This window comes from Gambusia affinis, linkage group LG02 (genome assembly GCF_019740435.1).
Source record: "Gambusia affinis linkage group LG02, SWU_Gaff_1.0, whole genome shotgun sequence".
Lineage (NCBI taxonomy): Eukaryota > Metazoa > Chordata > Actinopteri > Cyprinodontiformes > Poeciliidae > Gambusia > Gambusia affinis.
The window spans coordinates 26,198,019-26,220,716 of NC_057869.1; the positions used below are offsets into that span (position 1 = coordinate 26,198,019).

A 22,698-nucleotide genomic window follows, 5' to 3' on the forward strand; every position below is an offset into this window, starting at 1 on the left:
ATATTCCATCAACACCCACAAAAATTGAACAAAGTGGTTAACCTGCATTAAAAGGTTGAGCTAACTAGAGGTTGAATGTAAAGGCTAAAACAGTTTAAAAAATGTCTGAAATAGCCGTTAAATAGAGGCACACGGACGTCCAGGGTTGGCGGTGATGGAGTTCAAAGCCGAGTCAGCATTTCTCCACAACAACTCTCAGGTCACAGTTCAAAGAGGGGGGATAAAAGAGGAATTACTGAGCTGCTGTTAAATGGGCCACATATAGAGCCTTTTATGAGTGCATTCATTCATTTCACCCCATTCAGGTTTTTTTTTCTTTTCCCAGGTTTAAAGGTTGGTCTGGATGAAATATTGCCAGCGACCATAATCACTGAGAGAATGAAAGTGTGTGTGAGCGACTTGGTTTATGTTTCTTTGTTGTTGTTGTTCCACCATACATAATATTCTCTGCAGATTTTTCATGGGTTTGGTCTCATTATACCATGGAAATTATGTGTAGTTTTACAGCATATGTAAGCTTCAATATTCACAACAGATTTCTTTTTTTTTCAATGAATTGAATCCTTCCTATTTTGCACTGGGTGCAGCGTCGTATTGCATAATGCAGGCCCTGAAGATATTTATGTGATCAGATCGTTCTCGTTAATTTGCCAGAGCTGAGATGCCGAGAAAAATAAAATAAAATAAGAGTCCCACTGACGTGACTGATCTAGACCTGCAGGTAGTTTCTATGGTGATGGTAGAAATCAATTAGTTTCCATGATGCAGCGAGCACTTCACCACAGCTTTCTTTTTTATCTCCATAGCGCTGAGCCTTCAATCTGCCTAGCGCCCAGTGTTGCAATTGCTTTTTTTTTTTTTTTCCATTATTAGAAGGTGCGGAGATCCGTCACTGTGAAGGTTTTTATTACATCCTTCAGATGGATGCATTCATATAGGATCTGAGGCTCTTCATAAACATTAACTGCTTCTTGCATCTATGATTCTGATTGACTCATTTGCATAACTTTTTTTTTTTTTAACTCAGCAGAAAACCTACCTTGATTGTGGGAAGCACAAGGTCCATGGCGGCACATTGGCGAGGCGTCAAACTCCTGGTGTCCTCTCGGATGACATGCTCCTGGAGGGACACCAAAGCGAGGAGGAAAACAACTTCACATTCATACACTCAGCTTCGAGATGCTTGCCGCCGTAATGGTAATAACTATCATTTACACCGCTGAGTGATAAACTTCACCTCTCGCCATCTTACACCGGAGAGCTAAAAATCTATTTTAATCATGAAAAATGTTTTCGTCGATTCTAATTGGAGCTTTCCTGACCTTCGAATTGACTGCAGTAAATAAGTTCTGGCACCACTTTATTTCCCAGGTGTCGGTACTCCTTACGCTGCACAACCACCAGAATGCGATAAATGTTTTATGAATTAGGAGGACGGAGAAACTGAAGCACTGAAGTAATCACTGCCACAATGCCTCTGTCAAATCTGAGCCGCGTCCAAAGAATACGGACAGTCCATAAAGTTTTGCTTGAGACTGACTCTAAATGTTAGAGAAAAGTCAATATCAATTTAAAACATACACATTCAGGGTGCGAGAGTTTTGTCTCTCACCCCTGAGGAGAAAAAAAAAATATATATATATATATATAAATATGTAATGTCAAATGGCTTGTAAAGCCAAGCTTAAATGTATACAAATCTCACTTTACAGTTTTGATTGACTATAAGAGGTGATTTGAACACATCATTGCTAAAACACAATTTTATTTTCCAATAGGTCTCAAGGAATCAGTGCAAAAGTAGCTCCAATCCCACAAAACAATGCATTACGAACGACAAATCTCAAGAGATGAAGTAATCTGACAGCTAGAGATTGGAACATTCAATTGTTTGATTCACACCGATTTGTGATCTGCAGGCATAAAGGAGAAAAACACATATTCATACTCGCTGAAGACAACTAAGACCTCCCACCAGGTTCTCCAAACGCGTCATGCCATTTCATGACATTTTTGGAGAGAAACAAAATTTGATAAAAGAGCATATTCTTGATGCAGAAGTGGGTATTTATAAAAAAAAATTACAAGATTAACCGAATGTAAGAGGGTGAAATAAGAGTTCTCAGTTTTAATGCATTTTGATGAATGGAAAACAGAAGTTCAGATTTTTCATAAGTAGACCTGATGATCACCAATCAGAAAAAGGTAAAGGAAAATTTGACCATCGCTGGTCAACTGACAGGTCCATTCAAGAAACTGCTCTTCATCTCCTATTTTAATAATTATTATGCTTTTAAAGCTGCATTTATATAACCTATACTAGTTTTTTTTTTATTAAATATAAAACATACAGTAGGTACAGTAAAGCCAGTGTATACTGCACATCTAATGACTACATGTTAACTTACTATAATCTACAATACAGAACAATAATAAACATTCTAAATGATAATCCTGAATTTCTGGTGTCTTTGCTGCAGTGACTTTACAGTAAAACCCAAATCCTTAATAACTGAGGTGTTGCCGGGCAACATCAACCGTATTAGATCCGTGATACGTGATGGTTGAATGTGTGTATAAGCAGTAAAAATGCAGATTCGACCCGAGGTCGAACATGAGCTTTGAATTATGATCTGTCCGAATCGAAACATGGAAACATCTGTCACAGGATCATTACTAGATTACCTTCAGTTTGGACAGCTGTCCCAGGTCCTTGGCAGCACTAAAGATCATCTGAGCTCCTTGTTGCTGAACATACAAACATGTTTTTATGAGTACATGAAAGAATAAAGTCATATGAGACTGATTTGGTGAACAGACTAAGAAAGGCAAGAGAGGAATGCAAAATCTATATCAATAAATGAAATGTTTGAGTTTTAAAGTAGCGCTGGTAATTCAGTAACTTCATACGGCAAACTGAGAAGCAAGGGTGACAGAAAAGCATCAGAACCAAAACCAGAAATCAAAGAAACAAGCATATAAACTGAAATTATTTCATCTTAAATAGGAATTATTAGCTATGAAAGGAAAATCTCTTCATATGCTTGAGTGGTTAGTGAACCCACAATGTTCCATCGATGTATAAAGTTATTTTGGGTTATATTATTATCAATTGAAATTATTTATTTTTAGCCTTAAGTCAAGCATATCTGTTTGTAAATCTAATGCATCATAATGGTTAAATTCTAACAAGATTAATTTTTTTTCTTTTAATTTTTAGCAAAAAGTCCTAGTTGAACATTATATATAGAATTTAACTGAATATGTTGCTTCAAGCTATCGTTACAGTCTGTGTTTCCAGAAGTTGGTTTGGTTGCCTTGTTTATTTGAGCGCCACCATGAAAACAGATTTGGATTCTGTTGATGAACGACTCGTTGCAAGACTTGTAGCTGCAATTTTTACTAAGTTGGAGCAAAAAATTGTGGATTCCATGCAGATATAATCATTTTCGCAACAGTGCTAATGTGAAAGTCAAACTTGATAGTGAGCTAAACTTCCAAAATCCAGCGGTGTTGCCGATAAATGGCAATAAGAATAAGGTACAAGAGAATGTGAGAATAAGATTTAAAAGGTGATCGACTCACACTCTGGTCACTAAGCGGAGGCAGAACGATTGTTCTCTCGATGGTGTTCAGAACTATTTTCCAGAGCTCTTTGAGGACTCTCTTTAGCACGGTCTTCTCACAGATCTTGGCGAACAACATCAAACTGGGAAGTAGCAGAAAGGAAGGGGATTAGGTCAACACCTACAGCACGTGCCTTAACCAGATCTAACACAGCTGAAGGCTTCAAGTAATGATGACTTAATGTATAATATTCATAAAAAAAGGAAAACACCTGTGACTGAGAATAAAAGCTGGGGCTTTGTGCTTTAATCTCACCCCTTTGTGCGAGCAGGGTCTCAGAATCGGCAGGAAGGATTTTCTATTTCCATATCATTAAGAGGATTTCTCATAATACCCCATTGGCCTCTATGTTGCTTTGAAAAATGGAGGAGAATGATTCTCCAAGCTCAGCTCTGGTATCTTTTTTCTTCTTTAAAGATTGCACAGTAAGAAAACCCTAGAAGTAAATACAGCTCTAAGAGTTGAATTGATAAACTTTGCCATTAGAATGTTTCTCTTTTTTTGGAGACGTTTTCTCTTTCAAGCGGCACAAATCGACGCCACTCAAGTATCACATTACGACAACTGGCAGATAGAGCGATATGTTAATGTGTCAGAAGGAGACAGGGAAGAAGGCAAGCCAGGAAAAGTTCTTTGACGCTTTTGGCGACTGGGAAGCTATGGGTGTGATTTAGACGTGGACCAATTACCTAAGCAATGTTTCCAGACCATGTGGCTGGGGACTCTCTTAACTAGGGCAATCTGCCCAAGCAGGAATGGTTTGAGAAGCAAAACAATAAAATTTAGGTGTTGACTAAAGGCTCCCACATATTTCATCTGAAGTTGAACAGTTGATGTGCAGTCACATGCTCTGGGGATGCTTTAGCAGACAACTTTTATACAACGGCGCAGACCAGCTGTGGGACAACGGCGTTCCTCGTTAATAACAACGTTCCAGTTTTCATCCAGGAGCTGTTAACCATTTACCAGTCTTATTATTCTATAAGTTATTTAGTGAAAAATCAAAAGTATCAGTCCTCAAAAGTATCCATGTCTCCTGCGGATGCAAAAACCGGATACTGGAAGCGGACTGGTTAAAACAAAATACCAATGTTACCAATCAGAGCACATTTGCAACAAACGTCTGACCAATCACACGACACTTTGCACAGAGCTCCGTCGAAACAGTTTGACCCGGGGTTGGTGTCGAGTTGGGCAGGCATGTGCCTTTCTCCGAACAAAATGATGCAATTTTGGTCCCACGTCGACATCAATGAGAACCAATTTAGGCATTTCATGTGAAGTACATGGGGGTCTTTAGCCTCCAAATTTGCTGAACTCCATCTAATTGAGCATTAATGGTGGCTTTACTTTAAAAAAAATAGAGCATTTAAGATACCTTCTGCTAACATCTTAGAGCCAGAGACCACAGTTTGCCTTTATGGGCCGAATGGAGTCCATACCGCCATGCTTCAGGGTTGTTTGACAACAAGGGTGATCATCATTTTATGTTATCAGTAACAAGTAAATCCACCTTCATTGCGTCTTGCTCAGGAATGTGATAAACAAAATCATTCTTTGACTACTCTAGATTAATTTGTCAAATAAGTTGACAAATAAAACGCCTGTGACTGTTTCTATCATCATGCCTTCACCAAGTACTCACTTCTTATCCAGAAGGTCCATAAGAGGCCGTAAGACGGTTTCTGCATCCATGGCAGGATTGCTCCCTTTAATTGGCCCTTTCATCTGGACCAGCTCCTGGTTCATCTGCTTCACACAGTCCTCGATTACAGGTTTAAAGCTGTGCACACAACGAGAGTTTTTATTTTATTTTTTATGGCTTTATCTTTGTCTCGGTTGAAGCAGTCGTTGTTTGAGTAGGTGCTTTCTGAGTCCTGCTGTTCCCATTAGCTCAACAAAAGAGATTTTCAGAGAAGAGGCGTCTTTTCTTCACGCTGAAATGTTTCGCGACTTGCTGTGCTCACAAAGCATAAGCTTGAGCCAATTAAATTTTGAGACTGACATCGAAAAAAAAAACACCCACATGCATAATTTCCCTTCATCGGGACAAAATATGGATGCATCGACGGACCATAAAGGATTTGTTACAGACTCGCACACGTGGAGTTTTGAGTCACACCAGTACCCACCTGGAGCCAAACACCCCGCTGAGCTCATCCAGGACTGTGTTGAGTTTATTCTGCAGCTCCTTTAGCAGATCACTGGCCTCTGCATCCAGCTGTCAGTGCAGAGAGAGACAGACAGTCACTACATCAACACACTCCATATAGTAGTCCACACTTACTAGAGCCCTGTGTCTCAGGAGGATGTCTCTATTGTGATGGGGTTGCTTTAGGGGGAGCGGAAGGAGGTGCGAGGCAGAAGGACTCCTCGCTCCTTCTGCCTCCCATTGTATTCTGAAAACCAATGTACAGCTCACCTAAGAGTGCTGTAATTAGGACTGCTTGCCGAGTCATAAAACATGGTGACAGCAGCGAGGGAGCTAGCTGCAGGGACATTTACGTGGACCGCTACATGAGTTACAACTCGCTATGTCTCAGGGAATACAGAAAAACCTAAAAAGGCAACTGCATTGAGGTGTAGTGAGGTGTAATATGGATGTAATGAAGGGCAGTGAAAAGTTAGCTACTCTTTAAACACAGAACAAAACAGAGCTTAGAGTATGTTTTAAAAAATCTGACAGTAAAAACGTTACCAAAATTTCAACAAATCATTCGAATGCCCATGCACTGCATGTCCAGGATACATACGCCCACCGGCCACTTTATCAGATGAACCAGGCAAATTGCTTGCAAATATAGTCAAAGATATGGCAGCAACTCGAAGGCGTTAGGCCTCTACATTTGAGGAAGGTGACTTGGTGATATTCAAAGTGAACATCAGACGGGAAGAAGAAAATTAAATTCAAGTGACTTTGAACATGATGTTGATGTTGGTGCCAGATTAATTGGTCTGGAGTATTTCAGAAACTACTGATCTACTGCAGAGGACATATCCCTCTCTCAGGTTTACAGGAAATGATCAAAGAAAGAGGAAATATCCAATAATAGTAGTTATGTAGACAAAAAGGTCTTGCTGATGTAAGAGGAGAATAGTTAGACTGGTTTGAGATTATAGAGAGGCAACACAAGCTCAAAAAACCACAAACGTAGTACAATCTCTAAATGTACAACATAGAGGCACTTAAGGGACATTAGGGCTGTTACATCAGCAGAAGAGTGCAAGGGGTGCCACTACTGTCAGCTAAGAACAAGAAAGTCAAAGAACCAATTTCAAATGCTCACCAAAGTGGGACAGTGATAGATTTGTAAAAACCTTGATGAGTGTGAGGTACACAATCTACAGTGGATCCTTGGTATTCGCAGGGCTTGGGATCGGAGTTCATGAATAATTGAGACTCCCTCTAAAAACACATATATTGAACTATTAATAGTTCAAACATCAAATGTACCTTTACATGCATTGACACGTCCAGTGGAAAGCATCTTGGCACTAAAAGCTAACATTCGCAGAGAATATCCGTAGCCTTACTCTGCTCTTGGGGTTACAGCCAGTCGAGGAAAATTGGGTGTTTTGCAAAAGGACATCAAGTATTTCTCACAAATATTAGGTAAGCGCTATGAAGAAAAACATTTCCATGAATAACTTATAGCTGCGTTTCATAGCAAAATCTGCAAATAGGCGAGTCTCCAAATATACTGAACCAGAAATAGGCAGGGCTCCTAGGTACATAAGCATTGTGACTGACCAAGTCCATTCATTTACGATTACAATGTGCCCAATCTCCAGATGGCTACTTCCAGCAGGATAATGCACCATGGTCCAAAGTTAGAATAACAAAGTTAGTATGGTGTTTTCTTATTTCCTCTTCTTTTGGGGTTTTTAAGATGTAAAGCACTTTGAACTGCCTTGTTGCTGAAATGTTCTGTACAAATAAACTAGATTGACTTCAAACTGGTTTCTCAAACATGAAAAGGAAACACTGTACTCCAAGGTCTCTAAGGTCACCAGATCTCAATGGAATAGAGCACTTTGGGATGCGGTGGAATAGAAAAGAGCATTATTTGTCTACAGCACCTGGCTGATGCCATCATGACACCAAGTCGAATCTACGCCACAAAGGACGTAAGACAGTTGTTTATGAAACAGGGTACCAAGCTGGTACCAGCTGGACGTACCTATAAAGTGGCCAGTGAACATATTTGAGCATATGTACATGATGGATGCCCCTCATGTTTGTCTCCATTTGGCATTTGGGCTTTATGCCGAGAGAATTAATCAACTGAATGTATTTGTGCGGAATACTTAATATGAGGTAAAAGCACGGCGCCACATGCATAACCAGCACATCAGAACCGATAAACTCAGCCATGAAGCCGCTCATCTCACACACTCCTAACGGCAAATGACTCAGCTGGGAAGCGCATGTGAAGACCTATGTTTTCATAGACATTGTGATTCTGCACACATGCCTTTATCTGCACCGTGAACAAGACAGATTTATACCTCTGTAAATGTGGGATATTCTTCTGTCGCACGGAAAATTGGCTATTGAGGTTAAGCTGTTATTTCACTGGCTGAGTAACGGATAACATCTTTTCAAGTGATAGCAAAAACAAAAAAAGGAAAGGAAAGACATGAAAAAAAAAACAATCCATCACTCGCCTTCTCCAGTTCGAGCTCTAATATTTATTTTGGTGGTTTGAGGAACTGTGATTTTCAACTTGCTGGGTTTTTTTTTTTCACTCTCTGTCACAATGTGTCTTCACTGCTGCCAAATAACAGCCAATTGTGACGTAAACCAAATCCCCTCTAAACGCCTTCGAAGAGAAGATGATGCTTCAGTTCTGGAGTGCTGTTTCACCAGATGACAGCCTCTGCAGGATGGAAATGTCAGCCAGCTGACCAACTTTTTTGGCAGCTACAGGTGGGGGATGGACGGGGCTGCAATACCGCACTCCACGCAGGCAGAAAAAAAATCTCTGGCTCCCAAATAAAAAGACTTTACGTAGTAAAGATATAACTTTGGTCTTGATATTGGTAACCAGCCCATACCTAGTTGTGCTCCAGATGGAACTGTTATGGATGACACTTAAGAAAAAAACATCTGTCTGACACACAAAGGACAAAATAGAAGGAGCTCATGTTTTAGTAATTACATTCAATTGTAGACATATATGTGGAAAAAATAAGGACAAAAGATTGCATCTTCCTTTTAGGGTGAAATTGCTCAGACAGTATGACCTGGCAGGTACTTTAAATGACACGCATTTGGAAAATATCTTCCATACTTTGGAACGGCTGATTTCAAATTCTTTTCAGACCTCAATAAGTCTCTCAAAAGTCTCATACTCACATAAAATGTTCCCTTAAAAGATTTACGAAGCTCTTTCTAGCTCAAAATGTTGTTCACTTTTCACTTCAGCAGTAAGGATAAAATAGGCAAATTAACACTGTTCCCATCGAGTGCACCTGAGGTCACTGACTTTGAAAAAGCTCCAGGGAGCCACTAGGGCAGCGCTAAAGAGCCGCATACGGCTCTAGAGCCGCGGGCTGCCGACCCCTGAACTAGTTTATTCCATTCCATAAATTTAGGTACATTTTGTAGCCATTTTTTCCTTAATTTTTGATTGAAATTTAAATTGCTTAATTTTCTCCAGTAATATTAAAATAATAGATATGAATATTTTAGATGGGGGTGTCACTCATTTTCATTTTGGGTCACATCAAAAATCTGAATGTCCTTAAAGGGCCGGTTGTACCAGAATGTATTAATAAAACCAATTCCACTGTAAAAATATCAACAAATCAGTGTTTGTTCCAGTAAGTGTTTCTTAAAATTAAAAAATAATGAACATCTTTTCACACTAGTCAGTTCATCCAGAATTTTGTTTATGTTTTTATGCTTTTTTTAGGCAATCAAAATCACGGATTGTGTGGTGCTACTGTAGAAATATTTGTAAGGAATTTTTATGATATTCATGATGCTAAATGTGAAGTTTTATGAATCGCTATATCGGTCATGGAATGATCGCTTAAAAATCAGGAAAAAGTTTTGATTTTGTATGAATTTTGTAGATTTGTAAAAAACTGGACGGACTAATTGATGTGATTTGGAGTCTAGAGGGCCATATAAAAAGCTGTGGCGGACCAGATTTGGCCCACGGGCCTCGAGTTTAACACGTTTTCAGTTTAGTGCACTCATTTTTCCACATGACTGTATCTCAGATACAATGTAAAGCATCGGGAAAAGAGCGTGGTGACTGATTATACTTTAAACCGAATCTAATCTAATCTAGAAAGAAGTCGCTAGTGTCTTTTGCTAATTAAAATTAAATAGTTTTTAAAAGTTTAACCACCAAAGGTTTGCGCTCATCTTTTCCCAATCGCATCTCCTAACTGTCGATTAGAAAGCAGCAACGAAAGCACAAGTATAAGCTACTTTACAGAGGAGGCAGATATGGAAATCAGCTATTTTAACGACATGGGCAAGTAAAATTTCTTGAACGTCTCGCACCGAGTTACGCAAGAATCGACCTTTCTTGATGAATCAAAAAAAAAAAACCCTGCTCATTATAAATAATACGAGGAAAACATTCTGCTTGGAATGCATGGAACACCTGGCTTCTCCATGGTAGCTGCTTTCGATCGACACTGACTGGCATGCAGGGCTCTCTGGAGTGCACACACACTCCCCTGGCTGACAGCCTATCAGCTGCTGCCCAGCTTCACTTCGCTTTCCCCTGTTTCAACAGTCCAATATCTACTCACTGGCAGGTTGTTATTCCGCCGCACAGATGACGCAAAGCGACTCTCGGAGCCGAGTAAAGAAAGATTTTACAAACGGCCATTTCATCGAGGACGGGAGTAGTAGATCAGCAAACAGCGGGGACGCCCCAAAATAAAGTCCGATGCTAATCTACGGAGATCAGTCGCTGGTGAATCCATTGCATGAGATTATTGTAAATCTCTGTCGTTGGCAGAGATTTGATAACGGCTCTAGGTAATTACACTGGCGCGCTTACATCTGCGAGTTCATTACTGATAATAAAAAAAGAAGAAAAAAAAAGAGAAAACGATTCTGTGACAAATAGTGAAATTTACAAGGAGGAAACCAATGAGAAACTCGCATCTGAAAAGAACAAACTCGCAGGCAGGGTTAGCAAGAAATTACTTTGCGGTTCTTAGTCATAAGTTGGAGCTCAAAACGTGACTTTTAGAAGGTGAAATTAACTTTTGTGGAGTCAACATGGTTTACATAAGAACAAAATAATGAGATTAGATGGGGTTAGATCTGCAAACAGATTGTTAACTAGATAGAAAATTCAGGGTGTTCTGATTTATTCCTTACCAGAAATGGCATTGTCTGTAGTCATTTTTACTTCTTTTTTTTCTTTTCTTCTTTAAATGATTTTATCCAGTATTGCTAAAAGCATAATATTATCAATATGCATTTGTAAATAATGGCATGTGAGCAATCCAGGGTAAGATCTGCAAACAATTAGATTAAGTGGAAATAAATCCTGAAGTGGCATTCTTGTTGTAGTCATTTTTACATTTTGATTGTTTCTTTAAATGACCAGGATCCAGGATCGATCAAACCCAGTCAATATGCGTTTGAAAATAATGATCCGGGGTTAGATCTGCAAAACAGCAGCTCGTCTGCAGAGGGCACATCTGGGGAAACTTGTGTGTGGGAAGCTCATTAAACACAGTCGTCTCACCAAAAAAAAAAAAACAACAACAACAAAAAAAAAACTGTCTAAAGCTCTTGTGCCTGCAGCTCGGAAAAAGAACAAGAAGGAACAAAAACCGCAGCCATCGACTCGTTGAGCCTACTACTTCCTTTTTTTTTTTTTTTTTTACGGCGGAGAGAGGGGCAAACCACATCCAAAAATAACCAGCACAGTGAGGAAAGTGGCAGAGGGGTGAAAAAAAAAAAAGCAGAAAGCTTAAAATAACGATGGGGTCCAATGATATGAGCCAGTATCTCCAGAGAGCAGGGGATGGCGAGCTTAAGCAGCCTGTCCAGAAGGGTGATGGGTAATTTCAGCTCCTGATGCTCTGTGGCACATGCTTTTGGTGGAGTGTGAGAGGCATAGGAGCGTGAGGGGTGGCAAGGGGTCGGGTGTGGTGGAGTGCTTAGTTGTAATATTTTGGTAAATGGCAAGAAGGGCGGTTGATGAGTCCTATTGCACACACCTTACAGAAGGAGACAACCCCCTCCTCCTGGAGACAGAGAGAGAGAGCACAGGAAGGAAACGGAGGGGAACAGTGGACACAATGACAGGAGACAAAATGCAAGGCGAGACAGGTGTTAGAAACTACAGAGACACATGCAGCTGAAGTTGTAAGAGATCGTGGGGACGGCGGGCTAGATTTTAGGTTAGAAACACTGACAGATTGGCGAAGGGGGTAACGAGAGGGGCTGGAGGGGAGCAGAAAAGATCTTTAGAGATTTATCGTAACACTTACTAACAAGGTAGACGGATACGGGATAAAAACAGAGGGTTAGTGGTGGGGAAGTAGTTTCGGGGGACACTCAGACCCACAGCCACATGGATATTTTACAAATATGAGTTTGTGACAATATTTAGTGGGGAAAAACTGAGATTTGAAGATTTGTCAAAAGATTTTCCAAAGTTTCTCTCTCTCTCTCTTTTAAAGATTTGCATGACAACTAGGGTTGCCAACTTTTCTTTTTTTAAATTTTAAACCAGAGACACACTGTAGCATAGGCCTGTCACAATAATCAATAAATCAATTGATAATATCGACTATCATAAATTATAATAAATTCAAACAAACTCAATAGTTTCCATTGGCACGATTTATCGTCTATCTGATTTTTTCTTTTTTTCTACCAAACACTGGTAGATAAAAGTCTTCAGTTTGGTGCTTTGGTCTCAACTGGCCCTTATTTGAAGGACAATTTTTTTTTTATTATTATTATTTTTTTTTTTTACAAAGTCTTCAAAATTCAATGTATTTGTTGCTTCATTTATTTGTTTTGAATATTTAAAATGGCTCCCGGTTACAGTGCTAAACGTTCATTAAAACCTAAAGTTTCTAGACCTTTTAGCATATGTTCTTGCATTATTATTTGTGCCATTATATTTCTTGAAAATGGTCTGGGAACAACAATATTATCATTTATCGTAATAACGTCTGGAACAATTTATCGTCCAGCAAAGTTTATTGTGACAGGCCTACCGTCAAGTCAACTCAGAAATAGTTTATAATCCAAATTGATTTAGAGAGAGGAGTAAGTCGCACAAAATGCCTTCACCATCAGAGACGGCTGTAAGTTGTTAGTTTACAGTCTGATGAACGGGACGCTCAGGGTTGTCCATTATGTTCCCCATTTATAAACACACATCATCATCCCGAGCCATCAGCAGGAACACAAGGAAATAATTACTCAAATCACAATGATGATTTAGTTCATTATTTTATGTTTAATTTGTGCTCTGTTCATTGTCTTTTTTAAATGTTTTTGATAATAATCAAAAACTCCTGCCAGCGAGCATCACTGCAGACAGGTTTATCCTGCTGACATTTTTTTTTTTTTTTTGCTTCCGATTGTAGCTGGATGGACTTGTTTTGAACAATCAAATAGTAATTTGTCTTTTATATCTACCATACATATTGGTCAGCAATGTTTCTGACAAGAATCGTGTACTGATCCTCGTATTTGGGACAAAACAGAGAAAATGCTATGTAGCCGCAGCCTAATCAGAGCCGCAATGTGTAAGAGCGCCGCCAGGATCAAGAAACAGCTTTCAACACACGGGACAAATACGAGACGGAATCAGTTGCTCCTTTATACAGGACGTCCAGGCGATGACAGGAGAGCTGGCGGCCCTCGCGTGGCTTGAATGTCCAGGAAATATTAGAAACAACGAATGAATTCTGTTATTTCTTTTTTTTTAATGCCAACGTTGGCACCGCCAGCTGCTACGACAGAGATCTGAGGGGTTTTTTGTTGTTGTTGTTATGACGGGAATCCTCTGGAGCATATAGGCAAATTTATTTATATATTTATTTTTTAAAATTCGAAAAAATATTTGTAAAATATCCAGAGTAGTGTAGCTGGGGCTTCGAGGAAGCTAAGAGACAGAGGAGATTATTAAGCACAGAGCAAACAGACGGACATCAGGACATCGAGGATGTCTTAAATCAATTTCAACAACACGCATTAACAAATAAGCACTTTCATATTAATGAAAATCAGCATCGCAGATGTGGATCTCGGATTGGTTGGTTAAATTTTTTCAAGCAAAACACTTCTCAAGACATCCCATCAGCCCCTGAGGTGCTACACTAAACCTGCTACGCTATTGTCGGATGCAGAATAACTTCAAAATACGGAACAGAAAACATTCGCAAGCAACACAAGTAGATGCACAGACCTGCTTCCCACCCATGGACTCAAACATCTTCTCTAGCTGGACTCGGAGTTGCTGGATGTTGTTGAGAATTATGCACGGCTGCAAAAGAGTGAAAAAAAAATATGAAAGCGATTAGATTTTTCTGTTACATTTAATCCCACTCCGCCATCCACCTGCTTGACAGCTGTTGTGATTGTATTGTTATAGTTTGAGAGCCCATGATTAGCCAATTTAAGTGGCAACACAAGAATAATGATAATTTTATTTTTATTTTGTCAAAAGAAAAATTGTAGGGGCAACCACCGTGAAATCCATCAGCTTTCACGTCGCGACACATCATCTATACAAAGAAGTAAAGTCTGTGCTCAAAACGTCAGCAGGGAAATGCAATACATAACACAACGAGGAGAGAAATGTCTGCACTGAATGTGTCAGACGTTATCGATTTCTCTGCTCCACAACAAGTTTAACAGATGACAGACATTAATCACGCCACTTTTTACAGACACCCGGAATAAATCTGGAGACTCTCACCGACTCGTATATTATGTGAGTTGTCTGCTCACAAGATAACACAACAGAAGGCAACAAGAAACGTCTTAATTAATATTTCAGTAATGAATACTACTAATACTATAATCCTTGGCCCCACAGGAAAAGAATGATTGGTGTCTTTCAAACCCCGCCCCCAAAGCAGCCAACATTGTCTCTGCTGTCTCTGCTCTCCATTACATTTATGAGAGTATACCTGTGTGGAAGGGATTAGATATTCAAAACCCAAGAACTAAATCTAAATAACACTTTGGAACAGCACTTTAACATAATTCAAGTCATCTAAAAGCAAACTTGACATCTGCATTTTCTTTTCGGATGGAGAAATGATTCCAGTGTCAGACAATGTCAAGGTTCACATACAGATACAGATATCGATACCTGTATTGGTCCCGATATTGAAAATAATTCTAGCTTGGCTATCGGTGGCAATGTGCCCAATCCATACGGACAGATCTACTCTGAGCGACGTAATGCTTTATTATTTATTCTACATTATTTTTAGAATTCCTAATTGCACTTTCTGAACCATTTGAAAGAAGGTTTGATGCAGTTGATAATTTTTACATGTAAAAAAAAAAACTTACCAAAAACAATTTAAAAAAAAAGTTTGTCTCCTTATTATTCATTTTGCACTAGCTTTCATAGACCCAACAACTTAAAATTTTGTTGTTTTTACATGTTTGACCAGCCTTGTGAAGCTATTGGTGTATTTAAGTGTACATTTATGTCTGTTTTAAAAACGAAGCATTTAAAGTCAGTTCAACAGTTCGGTTTCCGTATCAGATCGGTATCGGACGATATTAAACCTCAGATATTAATATCGGTATCCGAACTGCAAAAAAGGTCAGCCAAATTGGACGGAGAACGTCTGTGGAGATCGATTTTAAAGTCTTGTCATTATTTCTGAAACGTATTTAAATTTGACAAGGCAGTTTCACGACAAAATATGTATTTATTTCAATCCTTTCACTTGGGTCTGCACTTTTTAACAGAATTGTTCCATTTGAGTTGAAAAGCTCCCTTTGAATTACAGTTGACCTCTGGAGAAATGATTCCAGTGCCAGACAATGTCAAGGTTCACATACAGATACAGATATCGATACCTGTATTGGTCCCGATATTGATTTTTTTTGGTTGGGGGGGTTGGTTCGTTAGCAGTTGTGCCCTCTTTATTTTTTCTGATGAGAAATTTTAAAGAGATTTCCAAATATTGGAATATTTGGAATAGAACCCCGATTTAAGTTTCTCCACAACTTTATCTATTAAATTTTAGCATTTTTATTGAGCTTAAATTACGGACTCAGTTTACTCATTATATGAGGTCTGGAGGACAGAAAGTTACACAGGATTTAAAACGTGGCTAAACTTTGCCACACTTTTAGCTACCTATAGCTAAAAACAGAGTTGAGCATGGCTATGTTTAGCTAAACATAGCTAAAAACAGCTAAACATTGCGGTGTTTAGCTGTTTTTAGCTGCGGGTTTGGGCATCCCAGCTTCTTGATCATCTCAAACACTACAATTTTCAAAAATGTCATCAGTAAGACCTTTAGAAACATGTACTTGTTTTTCCTTCTGCTTCACAGTTACATGCTCCTTTGACACTTAAAATCCTTCTGAAACACATTGAAGTTTATGATTTTTAAGTGACACAGCGCGTCAGTGAATACCTTTCCCTGGCCCTGCGGCGGGGTTAATTGGATACAAACACAGCAGTCTGCTCACATCTCAGTTCCTGTATTTTTCCCATCATCTGTCACTGTAGTCCTGTCAAGGGAAGGCACGCCTTACTTTCTTCTCTGGGACAGTAGTAATGAGACCGTCAGCACTGTAACGAAACATCTGCTCCCTCACTGCCTGTTATCTCTCCCTTCAGCTTCAAACTCCAATGTGAATAATTAGGCCACTCACAAAGCTGCGTGTTTAGCCATCCGTCACTTTAAACAATAGGCCGAGAAAGTACCAATGACTCGACCCCATCAGCTACGGGCGAGAAATTAGTTATTTTCATTTGCGTTAATAGAGACGATGTTAACGGCTTTAGGGGAGATACTGCAAAGCTCTGCACAAAGAGTCATACTTAGAAACTCTTTCATAGACTCCATGCAAACCATTACTGGACACTGAATATAGAAAACTATTTTTTCATGTGTGTGTGGGCGTGTGTGTGTGTGTGTGTGTTACCAGGTTTGCACTTGACATCCCCCAAAAAATAACTTCGGTGCAACTTTGCTGCTTATATTCGGCAGGGAATGAGAATGAACTTACCACGTTCTCCTTGTTCAAATGCAATGGAAACTCCTTGGAAATGATTGCAGCATATTGCAAGAGAACCTTGTTGATAGTCTGCAGGAGTAGAAAGGATATCATAATTACCGTTTGTTTGCTCGGCTGTTACTAGGTCAGCAAACGCAGTCAATTACGCCGCCGATATTAAACAAGAGACGTACGCGAAACAAATCCGCCCGGCCTAATGACAAACACCTCAACTGAAGGGTTCCACTGGCCGCGGCAGCACCAGAACGGGAAGCGTGCAAGGGAAACTGACCTTCGCAAAACGGCACATGAAATGCGCCAGAGCCTGCGGGTTTGGGCATTCCAGCTTCTTGATAATCTCAAAGTTCTGGTTCAGTTGAGTGAACACGTCCACCACGGAGCAGGAGAAGAGGGCGTGCTCCGAGGTTTGCTGGAACTGAAGCAGAGGGAGGGAGATGGGGCCAGAGTTCAGACAGAGAGAGAGAGAGAGAGAGAGAGAGAGAGAAAGGCAAACGACTCAGGAGAGATTGAGTAAAAGCTGATGTGAGCTAATAATGCGACTGAAATTCTCAGTGTATATGAAATGAAATACTGACCACAGACCACATGTGCGCTAAATGAATAAGTCAGAAAATCAACGACGACATTACACGTTGAGGTTTTTGGGGATGGCAGCTCTGGTCCTCCTGGGCTGTTTGTCCTGAAAATGGTTGGATGTGTTTCCAAAGAAAATGGACTGGTGATCGAAATCGGACGACTTTCCAATTCGCCCTCTCTGATTGGTCACTGAAACACCGAAAATCTTACAGCTTTTCGAATTTTAAACGCGCAACATGTTTAAGTGCTACCATAGAACAGCAAACGTTAGGATGGAAACTGACTGAAATAAGACTTTACAGTATCGCCGAGGTGCTTAAAAAGGAATTAGAGACCCAGAGAGACGTTTTATTTTTAATTTTTTAATGGAGGCGTATTTAGAGCACATCAGTAGATCTAACTCTTTATAGTTAGACACCAGTGGATGAGAGGAAGCTTAAGCTATTCCAGTGAAGTTGCCCTGTTTTACCCGTCCAGCTTCATCCGCCGTGGGACTTGTTGTATCTGGAAATGCTTGAAGTCTTGGAGGTCTTACGGTTCATGGAAGGGACTATTAACGCATCGCTGCTTTGCTACTCATTCTCAAAAAAGAAAAAGAAAAAAGAAAACAGAAAGCACTGCAGACAGTTTACAAAACCAAGTTTGGAATAGTCTTTCTTTGTTCTGAAATATCAGTGAAATATTGTTTAATATTTGTAACGCTGACTGCTCTCTCTCTCTAACACACATGACGTCACCTCTGGTCCCGGTTTTCTAAACTAATGATCAGTTAGAGAAAGTCTTTGTCGAACTCCTTTAGTTACAACAACTGAATGAAAAATTCAACATAACATCAGCAACTTGGAGTCTTTGTTCGCTCATACATTTTCATGAACACCTCTGTTATATGTGTTGTAGAAAAATAAAAACAAACAGTTCCATAATCATGCAGCTCACGTCAGAGAAGTGAAACAAATGGCTTGTAAGCTATGACATTTATTGAAAGTCAGATGTGCTGCAATTCTCAGTTGGGTTTCATTTAGAGACCTTTATGCTACTGAATTAGTAGATTTTGCTTGTAATGCAAAGGACAATGTTTCTGTAACTTTTATCTGTCAGTGAGGAATCCAGGTTTCATTTTTCTGTTTTAGAAAATAATGTAAAAAGAGTTACATTATTTTATTTACTGAGAAAGTAGAAAAAGTATTTTGATGTTCTTGTTCTAGTTCTTAAAGCTAAAATGTGTTATTATGTCATGACTTCACAAAATCGATAGTTTAATTCTGATCAGCATATATCCAGTTTGGTAGATTTAAATGGCTTTATTATGTCTGTCACCAATTTCTACTAATTATGTGATCATTTTTAAAAAAGTGTATTCAAATAGAGAAACACAAATTATGTAAAACACCCCAACCCTTAAGGACTGAACTTGCTGACCGCTTTCTCTGAAGCCTTCATAAAGGTCACATAAGGGTGACCTTATCAAACTGTGTTATTCAGCATAAAAACTCAATACATTTTAACTTTAGCAATGAATATAAATCTGTGCATCTTTTCAAAAGAGCAGTTTGTAAAAGCTTTGTGTGTGTCTAAATGCATCAGGCAGAGGGACGATTCCAACTAATCTCAATAAAACGGAATAAATAAGCATAGAAATGTGGTCATGCATCAGTCTATCGCAGCAGCTCCATGCGATTCCTGCAGATTTCCTGTCACGTCCCCCAGAAAGCCTCTTCTGCTCGGAAAAACACGCTTCCTTCCTTCCTTGGTATCAATTTTTAATTGATACATTTCTTCTGTATTCCTGTCTTGTCACGTCTCAGGGCGAGAGGTGTTTCTTGACTGTGCAAAATTTCCTTTATCCTACCAAAACCCTCCACCCCCCCGGTTCTCCTCAAAATGTAAATTCGGTCTCGGGAGGAACATCGCGGTTATTAAGGAAGCAGACGTTAAGTGGTCCGGACAGCTGGATAAAAATAAAACTTACTTCTTGAGAAATAATTCAGTGCTGTACTCACGCCGTCTTTCTTGTCTCTTTCAAGTGCTCCGTTGAGGAAATCCATGGCAACGACTTCGTTCTCGTCGAGCCACTGAATGACGAAGGGCTCGAACCACCTGCGAGACAAACAGGACATGTAGCTGGATGTCGTTGTGACGTCTCATGATGAGAGGTGTAGTGGCGTCTCGTCACATCAGCCTCACGACGCTGATCGTTTTCCCAATTAAAATAGATTCATGTGTGGTTTTGACAGAGGTTCACAGAACCTGCAGGGATTTTTACAGAGTTTGGGGGAAACTAGTTAGAATTACTCGGCTATGTTTTCTTTTGAGGAAAAGTACTTGTTCGGGGTCTTTTCTCTATGCTGTACTTTTGAGGAATTTTATTATGAAGTGTCACTATTCTTATTTGAGAAAACATTTCTGGGTACTCAACCCACAATGAATAGCTTCACTGATGGAAGAACAGGCTTTCTTGTAAACAAAACGTCAGCAGACACACAGCTGCAGTTTTTGTTAAGGTTTTGATCAAATATTTGAAAACATGTCTCTTTTTTCTGATTTTATTGAACAATTGTTGTAATCATATTAATATTTTGATCTTTAAAATACCAAAATTTCCACATAACTTTATATTGTGGTCCATCTGATGACACATTTCTTACATATAATGACTGATGTTTTGATCAGTTACTCCGTACTTTTTACTCTTTCTTGAGTAACTTCTTGTATTGCTTTTTTTTTTTTTTTTTTTACTTTTACTTTAAATATGTTCAAGGAGTGCAATCCTTACTTGACTACAATATTTGGGTACTCTGCCCACCTCTGGATTTGTATAAGGTATCAGATTGTGGAGAGATTCGGCATCCAGGTTTCGGACAGAAATAAAAGACGGAGCAGGACAGATGACAGCCATGTTAGTAGTGCTGTAATTGTGCAGTAATGTCTTTAACTTGAATTTGCTCCCTCAAGATACATTTACTCCCAGTCTGTAGACAGCTGCCACTTAAGGCAAAGCTAATGAACAAATAAAACAGGTGTGTTGACAGAGAAAGGTGAGAGAGGAGAAGAAGCATGTGGTCTGCAGGCTGAGCCTCCGGTAGAATCAATTCGGCGTTTGAGTGACGGCGTTGGAGACAAGGCGGGCGAATCATTAATCTGTTAGAGTGGTCGGACGGGAGGGAGCACGGCGCTCCCTCACTGCGCTACACGTGTTTGCACCACGCCGCATCCCTGCTCTGCTGCACAGGGTAACGCACGCGAAACGGTAAACATATTTCTCAGCCGCAAAAGGTCTAATAAATGTTGTTTTCCTAATAATTTGTTTTTGTAAGATTTACACCGATGCTCACATCCCGTCGTCGTCGTGTGACCTTTTCTGCCCACTGGGGTTTCCAGACGGTTTGAAATGCAGCGGCAGATGACCAGAGGGCAGCTGAAATTTTGTTCATTAAATGGTACGAAATTTAAGAAACCTGCAACTTAGTTGCACTGATGACATAATCACTGTTGAATTACTACAGGGACGATCAGAATATTAATCAGATTATTGCTATTTGTACCAGCACAAAATAACAGAGCTTAAAGGTGAAAAGGTGAAGTCAGAAGATTAAAAATACAAATGTAAAAATGCTTTTTTTTTTAAAAAAAAAAGTAATAACCAAAATAACTTAGTAAAAAAAAAGTCGAAAATTCACCTGTTTATGTGTTTGTGCGTGCTAAAAAAACGTGCAAAAAGTAGTCATTTATATATCATTGATTTATTACTGATAATATCATTAATTAAAAAGCCATTTCCTTATAAAAATAACTTGATTCAAAAACATTCTTTCTCCATGAGTCTAAACATAAACCCTCTCAAATCTATATGTCACATAAAACATACCACTTTTTTCTATACTATTTGGAGACAATTAAATGGCTTGGAGAAGGCCTTTTTCAGCACAGTTCTTGTATATTTTAAACAATTTAAAGTCAAACTACATGGTGAGTCAAGAACAAACTGAGTAAAGCTGAAAAACATCCACATCTCCCCGATTCACTGAAGAGTTCAGCACCAAAATACTCTAAAGACCCACTGGGTTTTGATCCAGTTCAGGCTCTACCAACCCTCTCAGGTCTTCTGGTTCTGGTTCTGCTCTGCACCCCCAGAACCAAACATGGAGAAGCAGCATTCAGCTTCTATGCCCCGCAAATTTGGAAAGAACTTCCGGAACAACTGCAAATCAGTGAGTTCCTTTAAATCACAGCCAAAATTCCAGTGGCTTTTGGAGAATCCATCCATCCATCCATTTTCTTTACACCCTTCTTCCCTAAATGGGGTCAGGAGGGTTGCTGGTGCCTATCTCCAGCTGCGTTCCGGGCGAGAGGCGGGGTTCACCCTGGACAGGTCGCCAGTCTGTCACAGGGCAACACAGAGACATACAAGACAAACAACCATTCACACACACACACACACCTAGGGAGAATTTAGAGAAACCAATTAACCTGACAGTCATGTTTTTGGACTGTGGGAGGAAACCGGAGAACCCGGAGAGAACCCACCATGCACAGGGAGAACATGCAAACTCCATGCAGAAAGACCCCCGGCCGGGAATCGAACCCAGGACCTTCTTGCTGCAAGGCAACAGCTCTACCAACTGCGCCACTGTGCAGCCCGCTTTTGGAGAATGTATCAATATATTGGTTTGTGTTGACGATTATGATTATGTTTGTTACTGGTTTCACATTTAGTGACTGTATGATGCTTTGATATTTCTATGATGCTTCTATGATGTAAAGCACTTTGAACTGCCTTGTTGCTGAAACGCGCTATGCAAGTAAAATTTAATTTTGATTTCTTGACTTTTTTAATACAACCCAAAAATGTGACCATTTATGGAACTTTGACTAGATTTTGATCCAGTTCATGTAAAATTAGACCTTTTTGCTTAAACCAAACTGAGATCTATATTTAGAAACTAGGCCAGCATTTCATTTCTCCAGAATGTAAAGGATGTCTTCTTATGCAAATGACACTTACAGAGAATATTCAGGTGGGACATCCTTGAAGGCCGGCAGATCGCGGACGTACTCGTTATGGAACCATTTGACTTTGAAGTGAAGGTTCATGTACTCCGTGCTTTTGCATAGGCGATGCTTATCGTGCTCTGCAATGCAAACACATAAAGAGGAGAAGATAACATTTCACTGCGGGCAGCAATAAAGGAAGTTGGGACAACTACAAAACATGACATCTTAGCTGCATGTACGTCGCATGTACCGTTTCTTCCACAGCGTCTCAAAAGATT

At 39.6% G+C, this 22,698-nt stretch overlaps 1 protein-coding gene across 6 annotated transcripts in view; it reads right to left on the bottom strand.

Moving 5' to 3' along the window:
- Nucleotides 1–22,698, bottom strand: part of LOC122840745 (protein unc-13 homolog C-like) — a 150,135-nt gene that overhangs the window by 14,484 nt on the left and 112,953 nt on the right. For 4 of the 6 annotated variants that reach the window (XM_044133367.1, XM_044133358.1, XM_044133349.1 and 1 more), the window contains 11 exons: nucleotides 22,431–22,557; nucleotides 19,429–19,525; nucleotides 17,124–17,267; nucleotides 16,844–16,921; nucleotides 14,043–14,120; nucleotides 11,833–11,859; nucleotides 5,760–5,848; nucleotides 5,273–5,410; nucleotides 3,586–3,709; nucleotides 2,686–2,748; nucleotides 1,040–1,120 (listed from right to left, as the gene is read on the bottom strand). In XM_044133367.1, the coding sequence (XP_043989302.1) occupies nucleotides 1,040–1,120; nucleotides 2,686–2,748; nucleotides 3,586–3,709; nucleotides 5,273–5,410; nucleotides 5,760–5,848; nucleotides 11,833–11,859; nucleotides 14,043–14,120; nucleotides 16,844–16,921; nucleotides 17,124–17,267; nucleotides 19,429–19,525; nucleotides 22,431–22,557 (1,046 nt within the window). The remainder of the gene's footprint in view (nucleotides 1–1,039; nucleotides 1,121–2,685; nucleotides 2,749–3,585; nucleotides 3,710–5,272; nucleotides 5,411–5,759; nucleotides 5,849–11,832; nucleotides 11,860–14,042; nucleotides 14,121–16,843; nucleotides 16,922–17,123; nucleotides 17,268–19,428; nucleotides 19,526–22,430; nucleotides 22,558–22,698) is intronic. The other 2 variants (XM_044133385.1, XM_044133375.1) reach the window with 1 other exon arrangement.